Consider the following 12,514-nt stretch of genomic DNA (forward strand, 5'->3'; position numbering starts at 1 on the left):
CCCCTCTAGTCTCCAGTGGGACAGGAGTGCCGGGCATACAGAGGGCATAGCTCCCATCTGGGCCTTTGTCTTCCAGCAGTGTCCACCGGCTCTGCTGAGCTGGATGTGGGTGCTGAAAGCCAGGATTTTGGTGTCAGCAGGCAGATAGAAGTCCAGGTGATGGGGAGGGAAAGGGGACCAGCACTAGGCTGCAGGCAGCAGGGGGCCTTGGCCAGGGAGCCCAGTCAAGCCACCTTGTCCCGACAAGGGCATGGGCCCCTCTGGGTCCCCTGCTGTGCCTGGGACTGAGGGTCAGGCCTGGAGATCCTGAGGAGGGAGCAAGCACAGACCTCGCCACAGAAGTATCCCTCAAGTGGCCAGGACACCACAACCTGGCTCCTACTTTGTCCCTAGGGTCCCCTCTGCTCCTTGGACACTCAGTGCAGCTGCCAGAGCACACTGTTCTCATAGCTCCTGGGGCTGCTGAGCAGAACTTGGGAGGTGACACGGTTCTGTGGTAGACTGTGGGTCCCCTAGAGTTGAAGGACAAACCCGCAGACCAGACTCCAGTGCCCCCAGCTCAAGAAGTGTTGCCCTGCCCCCTGGGGCCGCTGGCCTGGACCCAGCCCTTGCTTCGGACCTTGATACAGAAGCAACTTCTAAGAATTTGGCTGCTGCTCTGTGGAGCGAGGCCACGGCCCCCGGCGGAACAGCCACCGCACTTCCTGCCCAGCTTCCTCCTGCCTGGCTCCTTTTCTCTTCTTCTCTGGACCCTGCAAGCGAACACATCTCAGCTTCGTGGTTTCCTGTTTTCAGTGAAATCTACTTCTGAGCTCCAGGCTCCATCTCATCCATGACCACCAGCCGCGCCTGTGATGGCCTCATGGACACCCTTCCTGCGCGGCCACGGGGGCCAGGGCGCTGGAATGCCACGTCACCCAGGATGGTGGTGCCCCTGAGTCGCCCACTCTGGTGGCTGTAGGCGGGGAAGCCTGGGACAGGGTGAGGAGGGCCTTGAGCACGGAGGAGCTTCCAAGGAAGCAGGAGGAGCCCTGGGGCCTCAAGGACGTTTCCTGTCTGGCAGGGCGGCTCCTGGAGTACGCGGTTCCTGGCACCATCTGAGACCCTGCGAGGGACAGCTCTGCTTTTAGGGCTAATTCCTTGTTGGGTGACCACTCAGGAATTGGGGAGTCTTAATCTCTTTCCTGACATTCACGGTTAGCAAAGGTCTCCAAGGGAGAGGCGGGACACTGGAATGGGAGCCTCCTCAGGAAGTTCTGCTGGGCAGTAGGGCTCCTGGACACTCGAGGGTGGGGCGCTCTGTTGCCTAGGCTGGCCCTGCCTCCAGGAGTCTGTGGGGGTGGGCATGCAGGACCCCTGGGACCTGCTTCTCAAAAGACCCATCCCAGGGCTGCCCTCACCCCTGCCTGGCCAGTGCTTCCCTTGCACGCAGCAGCTCAGGGCCTGGCCCAGAGGGTGACACAGAGCCTCCGTCAGGGAGTGCTCTGTGGAGGGGGGTTGGGAAGAGGTGGCAAGGGCTGCAGAGGTCCTGTCCTATCAGCTTGCCCTGCTCCTGGAGGAGGACTTCCTGGGCATTAGCTGGAGCACTCCGGAGCAGCCTGGCTGTGTTGGGGGCTGGGCTAAGATTTGCTCAGAGAACCACAATAGGCAAAGAGGAACCAGGCTTGCCAACCACGACGCCGGGTGCAAAGCCCTCTCGAAAAAGGCATATGCATGGAGTGCATGCCCCAGCCCACAGAGAGGCCCGACTGTCTGGCCTGTCCCCTGAGCAGGCTCTGCTTTACATTGCTGCTTCCCCCCATGAATGCTGGGGAGGCTGCAGTGAATCCCTGACTTCTCTCTGAGCTCTGGGAGGTTGGGGCCCAGTAACAGTCTGGCCTTGGAACCTGGCTGCAAAACTGATAGCTGGTCCACAGCTACTGAGTGGCGGGCTGAACCACGATGCCAGGGTTCCACTCTCCGGACCACTGGAATGGGGCAGGGCCACTTCTGACTTTCCACCAACTCTGGTTCCTAGTAGCTACGTGTGAACCTGGTGGGATCACCCCAGTGGCAAAAATGTCTAAGCTTGTGCAGGCTGGAGACAGGTGTTTTTCTGTTTCACAATTCTGATCTACTGGGATGACTTCCAGTAATACGTGTTGAGAGGGACTGTGATGTCTTCGTGTAGCTTATTGAGAAAGTGCCAACATCGGCTAGCGGCTAGCAATGCCTGCCCTGGGCACAGGAAAAGCAAGTGGCAGTATGCGTGCCTTATCTTTGCCTTTTCTGTTATAATACCCTGTACTTCCAAAACATTGTCACATTCATATGTTACTTGTTTGATTCTCCCAAATTCTGGGAGACTAGTGTCCCCACTTCATGCATTGGGAAATGGGAGGTTCTAAAAGGCTCGCATCTTGTCAAAACCAGTGAACTGTGGGACTGATGCTTGGGTTTCCTGCGTCCTGGGCCTATGCGCCTTCCCTTCACTGAACTGAATGGTGTGGCCTTCTCCTTGAACTTGTGTATAGTAAGTATCCACTGGTGTCCAGAGGGATGAACCTGTGCCCACAAGTCCACAGTTCTACCTCATTTCACACCCAAGTGTTTCTTTCTGTTCTCTGCCGGCCCTGACCTCAGCCTTCTCTTCTCATGGGTCCAGGAGACCCTTCCGCCTCAGGTCCTGCTCCCCACTTTCTGCCTGGCAGCCATGAAGCTGCAGGACCCCTGGAGGGCCCAGCGGCCCATGCACCCACTTGTTTGCACCAGAGGCCGGGGGAGGGAGAACCCCTCAGCTAAGTGCTGAGCTGTAGGGTTCTTGGAGGAACTCAGCTGGCGGGAGGCACAGCATCCGAGCAGCTGCAGAACACCCCTCAAGCAGCAAGAGCCTGGATCCTTCTCTCCGGGCAGAAGAAGGCTGGCCAACATGGTGTGAGCCCAGGAAAGGGCAGATGGGGTTTCCCTGAACTCAAGCCCAGGGAAGCAGGGTTCACAACAGCACCAGGGGCCAAGTTCAATGAACAGAAGAGCCCTTTTCCCTGAAGACATGAGGTGACCTGCCAAGGCACTGTCCCCAGCTCACAGACTATCACTGCTGGGGCCATGTATATGAGTGGCAGCGGGACATTTTTTCTTCTGCCTGGACAGGTAGCTTCTGCAGGCGCCCGCCAGCCTCAAAGCCAGGCTTGTTATGCGGGGTTATGTTTCCTACCGGCTTTGATCCAGGTGGTGGGGAGGCCGAGGCTGTCCCTGCCTCCCTTCCCACCCGCCTGCCAAGGTGCCTTGAGGCTGGGGCTCCGCCCCTGACCTCCCGGCTGCCTTCTGTCCTTCCTTTGTGGGCCCAGCCCTTCCTCTTGCTGGGATCTCCCTGATGGCCGCTTAGACCTCTCCCCTAATCCTGGCCTCCCTGCCTGAGGTCTAGAGCTGGCCAGAGGGCCAAGCTGAGCCACGCCTTCCCCTGGTCCCGGGGCAGGGCATCGTGTGGCAGGCTGCGGGCCGGCCCTGATGCCTCTTTTGGCCCTGCTGTTCCAGGCCTGGGTGACACAGGCCGAGGGCGGGGTGGAGACAGACTGGGCCGCTGGCAGAAAGGTCAGGCTCTCAGGAAACCAGGGGGAGGGGCCGGGGAGAAAAGCAGAAGACGGGCGGGGGTCAGAGAGAGGATTTCTCTGGGTTGGGGGAAGCTCTCAGCTGCAGAATCCCAGGCCCTGTGCTTAGAAACCCTCATCCTTTAAGACAAGAACGCGAACGATGCCTCCTTGAGAAGACGCTCCTGGCCCCTGGCTCTGAGCCTCGCGCGTGAGCAGGACAGGATCGGGTCTGTTCCACGGCCACTTCCCACCAGCCCACAGGCTCAGGCGTCCTAGGTACTGAACGGATGAACGAATGGCTCTTTCAGACCCTTGTTCCCGGCACGGTTGGTCCTCCACCAGTCAGGACTGACTGGACACCAGGCAGTAGCTGCAGGTGGCAAGGAGAGGACAGCCAGGGGCCTGCTGATCGCTCTGAACAGATCCTGGCAGGTACACAGCCCTCCCCACCACCAGACCCCGGGACCTGCCCCAGACTCTCAGGACGAAGGCTGATGCTGCTCGGGCCTCTGGCTGCTCCTTCGGGGGCTCGGCCCCTCCCCCTCTCTGGAACACACATCAGGGACATCTGCCCAATGGCAGAGACGGGCCTTGCTCTTGGTGGCCTTCTGTTTGGCTCTGTTCATGGAGGGACAGTGTTCCTCAGAGGCAAATGCCAAGGCTGGCAGGCCACAGGGCCCTGGCCTGCCAGCTCCTGCCCCATCCCTTCCCTGGCTCAGAGAGGCCACAGGAGCAGTGGGACCAGCTCTCAAGAAAGTCACCAGGAGGCTGTGTAGGTAGAGAGCCCTGCCCTCTGCTCAGTGCTGCCTGGGGCCTGCCCTCTGTGCTCCTAGGACCCGCCTGGAGTGCTGCTCGCACTTGGGTCTTTGTTCAGGCTGCTCCCGGCCCAGAACACGCTTTCCTCTCTGACCGTGAGAACCATGACTCATTTGGCCGGTGCCGCCTCCTCCAGGAAGCCTTCCCCAGGCCCCTCTCAGTGCCCTGTCCCCATGGCCGTGCCCTACAGGGACATCTAGTTGCCTCCCTTGCTCAACTGCATTTCTCCATTCCAGGGACCTCAATGTCTTCAGCTGCATCTCCAGTGCCCGGCACGTGGCGTCCGGGGAGCACAGGCTGAGTGAATGGGTGACGGATGAACAGTTAGCGCTAAGTGGCCAAACTAGATTCCCGAGCTTACTGCAGTTCCTGAGGTGTCTCCTGCAAAATTCAGCTGATAGGGAGTTTTTCCCAACTTGAAGGAGCAGGGAGACCCCTGAACAAGGGATAGATTCTTTTTTATGGTGGTCCCGGGGAATGAACCCAGGAGCACTCTACCATAAGCTACATCTCAGCCCTTTCTTTATTTTGAAATAGTCTTGCTAAATTGCTGAGGCTGGCCTCAAACTTGTGATCCTCCTTCCTCAGCCTCCTGGGCTACTGGGATTACAAGCTCCTTTTGACTTAACTTTTTTCCTCCTGTACATCTTTTGCACGTTGGCCCTGTGGCTGTTTGTCTGTATTATAGTCTAGAGAAAGCCCGGGTGTCCTTCACTCAGTCCAGGAGGCCTCAGGAGCCCCATTGCTGATCTGGTGGCTGGATGGTGGTCCTGGGACCTTGGGGAGCACAGCTGGTGCTGACTGATGAGGAGGGTGGATGTCACCAGGGAGCAGAATGGACCAACCCTGTTCCACAGAGGGATGGCTGTCAGGGCCTGGGATGTGAGGAGGGAGGGCTTATGGTCCCTATGGGGCTGGGAGGGGTCTCTGCAGAGGGTCTGGCCAACAGCTTGAAACTCTTTTCTGGCCACAGGGACCAATCCCAAGTTTTCCAGGGACTGCCTGCACCGCAGCACACCACCTGGCTAAGTGTGGCTGGGGAGGGTGTCCTACTTCTTTAAATTCCCATTTCTCTGGGGACTAAAGAGAAGCCTGATCTGGCCTTTACTCCTCAGGGACTCAGAATGTTCTGGGTCCCAGTGACCACCTCCCTGCCCTTCAGGGCCAGAGGAACAGGGTGAGGGGTGGAAGTGGGGTTCATCAGTGAGGGAGGGTAGCACAGCTGTCGGGGCCCACCCAAATCTACTCTCTACCCCTGCCTCACTTGCAGAATTCTGTTTATGTTTGGGGCAGTGAGATACCTTACCCAGGTAGTAAGCCAATTGTGACTGTGCTGTCCCTCATTTTATCCAACCTCCCTTGGAGCTAGGGGTGCCCATGTGACCCACTTCTGGCCAATAAGACGTAGCAGGATGCTGGAGCCTAGTTCTGGGAAACCTTTCCCTTTCCTGATTATGGGGTCAAAGTGGCTGGCATAGCTCTCTGTCTTGTTGTCATCTTTCTGCCTTAAATGCTGGCTTGATGGCTGGAGCTACAGCAACTCTATTATAACATGAGGGAGTCTGAGAAACATTATTAACTCTGACATCACTGAGCATGAAATCAACATTTGAAATTCTCTCCAGAGATTTTATGTGAGAAATTGCATCCTGATTTATGACTTCACAGTTGTCTGTTACTTGTACCCAAACACATCTCTAAGTGCTACTGAGGGATGACCAAGATGATTCATAGTCCCCCTGAAACTGGGTGTGGGTCGGGGAGGGTCACGTCGAGACTGGATCCCTCCATGTCACCACAGAGAGGATGCCCCTGCTGGCATCACCCTGGCCCCTGTAAGTTACTGTGTCCCTGTTTTGCTACTATGTGTGAATAGCTGAAGTATTAGCAGTGATATTGGGCAGCCCTGGGATTGGGACTGCCCAGGGACAGTCCCACTTCCTGGGATCCTCAGACCGCGGTGGTGGGGTTTCCTGGGATTACTGGCCCAATTCCAACCCCTGCCCCAGAGACACTCCAGAAAAAGAGCCCAGTCCCGGGCCTGCTCTGAGCCTCCTCCCACAGAGGTGTGGCCAAATGGGAGGCGACCTCATAGTCCCCTGCTGGGAACGGAGAGATACAAGGCCCCCCCCAGGCCACAGATGGCAACAATCTTCACCTCCTCCCTGTATCCGGGGTCTTTGCAATGCGTCACAGCTTACTCCTCCAAATGGCAGAGTGGACTTCCCGTACCTAGGCTGGGCTCGTGACTTGCTTGGCCAAGAGAAGACCACAGAAGGAGCCTGGGCCAGTCCCAGGGCCTGTGCACTTGGTGCTCTGTCCCCCTTCCAGGATGGGCACGGTCTTGCCTGCTGGGGAGTTGCCCCTGTCACCCCAGCAGATAGCCAGCCAACCCCCAGAAGCACAGGCATCAGCTGACCAGCAGCAGCCTGGACAGGAACCAGGGAGCCCAGCCAGGACCCTGGGAACTGGTCGGCCAGGCCTGCTCTAAGTCGCCAGCCTGCAGAATGGACTCTGTCACCGGTTGTCTGGGCCTCTGTGTGTCTGGTTGGCCGTGTGGGGACCCTGCGGCGGTTGACGGCTGGTACTATCCTCCCCTTAGGGTTTACCAAGTGCTTCCCCAGACGCCAGCTCGCGACCCCTGTCCGTGAGGTTGATATTATCTGCCTTCCCGTGATGATGAGACCGAGATTCTGAGCGCTTCTGACTCTCCCGCCAGCACGCGGCCAGCTCCCAGTGCCCCCGCTCCAAGGCCCCTGCTCTCAATTTACAAGCCCCCCCAGGGCAGCCCAGCCCCTGCAGCGCCACCAGCTGGCCCCCGGCCTGCGCCTCTGCACTCAAGAACCAGACTAGACCGCGGACATCAACCCTTCTAACCCGACCTGCCGCCAGGCTGTGGCCCCCACGGGGTGTCAGGAGAGGGTGGGGGGCACCTCCCCACAAGGCTCCATTGCACGGCTGGGCAGGACCCCGGAGCGCAGAGCTTGGTGAGAAGACCGGGGCCTGAGCCCAGCCCCGCTTGCTCCCTGGGCCAGGCCACAACCCCAAGGCAAAGCGCAGGACGATGGAGGCTCAGAGTCACTGCAGACCCTGGCACACCCTCCGCCACGCCGGGCACCCGGCACCCTTCCTGAGGACTCCGCCCTGGTCCACCAAAGGCAGGAGGAAGGAGTCGCCTCCCGCGCTTGCACACGTGGCAGGGCCGCCCTGGCCCCCGTCCCCTCGCAGCCGCCCCTGGCTCACCGACAGCGTGGGGGTGCCCTCGTCCTCCACAGTGACCACCAGGTGGTAGAAGGCCTGGCGCTCCCGGTCAGGCGGGGCGGGCCGCGTGGCGATCTCGCCGCTGATGCGGTCCATGCGGAAAGTCATGTCCTCGTTGCCCTCGGTGATGTAATAGGACAGGACACTGTTGATCCCGGCGTCACGGTCGGTGGCTCTCACCTGGACCACAGCGGTGCCCCCGCCCACGTTCTGGGAGGACAGCAGGACAGGGGTCATTCCTGATTTGAGGCCTCAGAGGCAGAGCCGGAGGTTCCACCTGGGCCTCCTCAAAGCACGGCAGACCCTGAAGCTCCGTGAGGACGGAGGTGGCCAACAGTCTGTGGGCACCTGCTACATGCTGGGTCCTGCATTCGCTGACTGAATCTGCCCCGCATGGGGTGCAGGCGAGGGATGCATGCAGGTGGTCTGCACCACGGGCAGCTGGCCTGGGAGCTGGCTCTGCCCTAGGCCACCTGCCTTCATGAGCATTCACCTGGCATGATGCCCAGCCACTCCAGGGCAAAAATTCTCCCAGAGTGGCCCAATCTTAGGGCCAGCTATTAAATGCATTGTTTTATTTAACTTCCAATTTTTTTTTTGCTACCAAGGAGAGAATGCAGGGGTGCTTACACACTGAGCCACATCCCCAGCCCCTTTTTATGTTCTAGTTTGAGACAGGGTCTCACAAAGTTTCTTAGAGCCTCGCTAAGTTGCTGAGGCTGGCGTTGAACTTGCGATCCTCCTGCCTCAGCTTCCCAAATTGCTAGGATCACAGGTGTGCGCCACTGTGCCTGTCGAAATGCATTATTTTAAAAAGCAGTTCTCCAGAGTAAAGTTCAGTTCCCTGTTGGGTGACAGACACTACTTCTTTTCTTTTTCTTTCCTCTCCTCCCCTACTGCACAGATACTGAGTTCCAGCACCCAGGCTGGGCATTAGGGGTATGACTATGAATGAACCAGAGCTGAAGTCCTGAGCTCCAAGGAGCAGCAGGTCAGAGAGACATTTAAATAAGTGCTTGGTGGCCAGCTCCCAGCCACTGTCTGCTCCGCTCGGGCCCCTTACCTCATTCACACTGACGTTGTATCCAAAGGGGCTCTCGATCACTGGAGGGTTGTCGTTCACATCCAAAATGGTCACCTGCAGGATGTGGTCCTTCTTCCGTGGAGGGGTGCCACGGTCAGAAGCCACAACCTGGAGGGAGAAGGGCTGGAGTCAGGGCTGAAGTGTTGGGGGAGGAACAAGAATCTGGAGCCCAAAGGGCTGGCTGTCCCCTTGCTGGGGAGGATTTAGGTGGGGAAAGGCAGAGACTGACCCATCCCTGGCCTTGGTGGCCCGGCCAGTCCCGGGCTCTCCCTACGGCTTTCCCTTCTGTCCCAGGCTGCAAAGGATCCTTGTCCAAACTTGGTCAGACTTGGGGACCTCAATCGGAGTCTGACTCCAGTGTGCCCAGGCTGTCACCTCCTCCTGCCCCGCCTGCGCTCCCGACTTGCCCAGCACCTGGCTGTAACCCCACGTCTGTGATCTGACACAGGGCTCCTTCCTTTGGCTTCCAGGGCCTCTATTCCTTGCACTCAGGCCTGGTCTCTGGCCAACAGTGGAGCCTGGAACAGCCTTTCTGCTGGCAAAGGGAGTCCTGGCCAGAGGCTGAGCCTGCCCCGGAGCCTCCGTGGTGCCCATGTGCCCTAGGAACTCAGGACCCCGAAGAAGCACAGCCAGGTGCCAACAGACCCTTCAGTACCGGCCACTGTGGCCCCTCCCACCTGCTCTGCTTCAAACCTGGGCAGAGGCAGGCAGGTGGAGGCGGGTGTGCCCATTGCATACATGGGTAACTGAGGCTTTGCTAAGGTCACGCTGTGTCTGTGGAAGAGTCAGGGCGCTGCCTGCTCCACCAGCCTCTGGGGTCTTGCAGCAGCAGGACCCTCAGCCGCTTCCGCCCAGGAACCCAGAGGGCCCTCCTCCCGGGCACACTGCTGGTGCTCCTGGTCCCAAGAGGTGCTGCCTGCCCCCCGGGAAGGTGACCACCAGGTGCTACAGCTGAGCTCCCTTCCGGGTGGTCAGTCATGACTGGTCCCAGGCCCGGCCAGTCCCCACCTTGAGGATGTAGTGGTCCAGCTCTTCTCTGTCCAGGGGCCTGGCCACAAACACTTCGCCGACGGAGTCGTTGGTGGTGAGGATCTCAAAAGCCCCAGCGACGTTGCCAGCAGCCAGAGAGAAGACCACCTGTTTGAGGAGAGAGGAGGGTGGGAGGTGGGGATGAGTGGTGGCCAGGCCAGGCCTGGGCTTGGGCCCTCTGTCCAGCAAGTGTGCTCAAGAAAGTGTCTTAGGCCTTCGGAAACCAGGCGTCAGACCACCCAGGTGGTGGCCGGCTGGTACAGGCTCGGGCCTGGGGTGGCCAGCACAGTGGCCCGGGAGCCCGCAGAGCCCAGCAGGCTGGTGCCAGGCCACCCGCTTCTTGCTTGGTGATGGGAGGGGTTGGACAGTGTGGGGTCGGGGCCTGCTGACAGGAAGTGGTGGGTGCCCACCTGCCCGTTGCTGCCGGCATCGGGGTCCTGGGCCTTGACCATGGCCACTCGCTGGCCCACGGGGCAGTCCTCGGACACGCTGACCGCTGAGTCGGAGGTAAAGTCAATCCGGGGGCTGTTGTCATTCTCGTCCAGCACAGTGATGTAGACCTGCAGGTGGACACGGTCAGAGCCCCACCACCTCCTTCCCTCCCCCGCCTCACCTGACGACCACCGTGGGTCCCGGAGGACCCGCCAGGCCTGACTGTCCCTTAGGAGGCCCTGAGGCCATTTCTCCTCGCAGTCTGGGCGGGGCCCCCCTGAAGGCAGAAGAGCCAGGGAAGAGGCGCGGGGGCCTCTGGGAGGCCGCAGGGTTGGGGAGGCTGGAAAGTGAGCCTGGCCAGGGCAGACAGGCCGGCTGGAGCGCTGGCCTGCTATTGACATAGCTTCCTGTTTTTAAAGAGAAACCAGGAATCCCATTTTTTTCAGTGAAATTAGTTGATGAGTCATAAAAATTAAAGAAGAAAAATTACGCGTGGGCTGGTTAAAAACATCTGATGGCCAGAAACTGGCCTCTTTACCGGTCACCTCGGGAGTAAGGGGAGGGAACTGCGCCCAGGAGCAGGCGAGGGCCACGGGTGGCTTGATGGTCCCAGCCGGGAGGGGGCCAGTGGGGAAGGGAGGTGGATTTCCAATTGTCAGGTAAAAACGCGGCACACGTGGGTCTCAGCCAGAGCCTCCTTGGGAAGCGGGGATCTGGGCCAGGACAGAGGCCCACTGTGGGCACAGACCCCGGCAGGCACAGGCCAGGGCTGGGACCCCAGCTGCTCTCACGATCATGGACGAGAGGATGAGCCGGGGAGGAAGCTCAGAAGCTTGGGCCGGCCCCGGCCATCTCTTCCTCTCTCCTGGCTGGGGTTCAGGGGCCCCAGATCTGCCCGCCTCGTGGAGTGCACAGCACCCAGAGGGACCCTGCTGAGCATCTGCAGTGAGCATCTGCACACTGCGGAGGACGCGGCCCTGCACCCTGTCTCCGAATCAGGCTTCGCTCCTTCTTGGTGCAGCCACACTCCCGTGACTTTAGGCAGCTGTCGGTACCAGCTCCGCTGCTTCCTAGCTGTGTGAGTTTGGAAAAAGTTACTCAACCTCTCTGGTTTTCCATTTCCTCGACTGAAAATTGGGATGAGAACACCTACCACCCTGGGAAGAACGTTGGGAGGAATAACTAAGTAACCAGGAAGTTAAGGGGTGGTACCTAGAGGTCCCTGCTCCCACTTCCTGCCTGGCAGGCATTCTTGCCTTCCCTCCTTTAGACTGCCAATTCATCATGCATTTTAGTTAGGGAGTTTGTTCCTTGATGTCCCTGAGTCCCAGTGTGTTGACCTGTGAAATTGGAATAACTGCTGCTGCACTGTTCTTGGGGGAAAACCAGACAAGGCCCCCTGTGATCTGATCCCTCTCAAATCCCTCACTCTAGACAAGGCCTTAAGCTTGTCAGGCTTCCTCACATCAAAGGGCCTTTGCACATGCTGTTTCCCCTGCCCGGTTGGAGGAAAGGAGCTGCTGGACCTCCTACTAGAAGGGAACTGGCCCTTAGGAGCCAAATGGCCTCAGGAGCCCTGTTCCCTGCCCACCCCCTGAAGGTCTGAGGGCGTCAGGAGCTCCTACAGCAGAGCTGCCCCCACCAGTTTCCACTCCTTCCTGTCTGCCTCCCCAGCTCCCAGGGCTGCTGGGACCAGGGCGGAGTCAGGTGGAGGTGAGCTGCGGTTTGGCTTCTGGTCTCGCGGAGGAAACGGCGCCACTCTTTCAGGGCCCCTCCCGGGCCTCCACCCTGGTGCCTCAACCGGCCTGGGGCGAGCAGGGCTGTGCATCTGGGGCGGCGGCTCCAGGAGTCTCTGAGGGGACGCCAGGGCAGAGCGGGGCGGCCTGCTTCCTGGAGGGGTGGCCCCTGGAAATCGGGAGCGGCGGCTGCCTGGCCCGCTGAGAGGCCCCCTCCTCCTGGCATCTGCATGAAGCCCCAGGCCCAGGAGGGCCCGCCTACCCACCCCGCGCCTCGGCCAGGACCCGCCTGCTGTCCCCCTGGGGAAGCTGCTCACCAGTGGCCTTCTGGGGACAGAGGGGACTGCGTGAGCCGGTGGAAGCCACGATTGCACCCGCGGGCCCTGGGAATGGGGGCCTTTGGCACCGCCAAGCCAGACGCCTTCAGGGAATCGGGGGCCAGGGCCCCAAGGGGCTGGGCTGGGCGCTCACTCTGGACACTGGGTTGGCATTCACCCCTCAGGGTACGTGGGAGGTGAGGAGGGACAGTGTGCTGGACCAAGACTGATGGGAACCTGGCGCCCCTGTGGCCTCAGAGGCTTCTGGCC

At 59.8% G+C, this 12,514-nt stretch overlaps 1 protein-coding gene across 3 annotated transcripts in view; it reads right to left on the minus strand.

Annotated features, from left to right (window-relative positions):
• The window catches only part of CDH23 (cadherin related 23), a 391,248-nt gene that overhangs the window by 60,442 nt on the left and 318,292 nt on the right, over positions 1-12,514 (minus strand). For all 3 annotated transcript variants that reach the window (XM_079137029.1, XM_079137030.1, XM_079137031.1), the window contains 4 exons: positions 10,170-10,319; positions 9,739-9,867; positions 8,710-8,838; positions 7,629-7,856 (listed from right to left, as the gene is read on the minus strand). In XM_079137029.1, coding sequence (XP_078993155.1) covers positions 7,629-7,856; positions 8,710-8,838; positions 9,739-9,867; positions 10,170-10,319 — 636 coding nt within the window. The remainder of the gene's footprint in view (positions 1-7,628; positions 7,857-8,709; positions 8,839-9,738; positions 9,868-10,169; positions 10,320-12,514) is intronic.

This window comes from Sciurus vulgaris (genome assembly GCF_902686455.1).
Source record: "Sciurus vulgaris genome assembly, chromosome: 4".
In the NCBI taxonomy this organism is placed as follows: domain Eukaryota; kingdom Metazoa; phylum Chordata; class Mammalia; order Rodentia; family Sciuridae; genus Sciurus; species Sciurus vulgaris.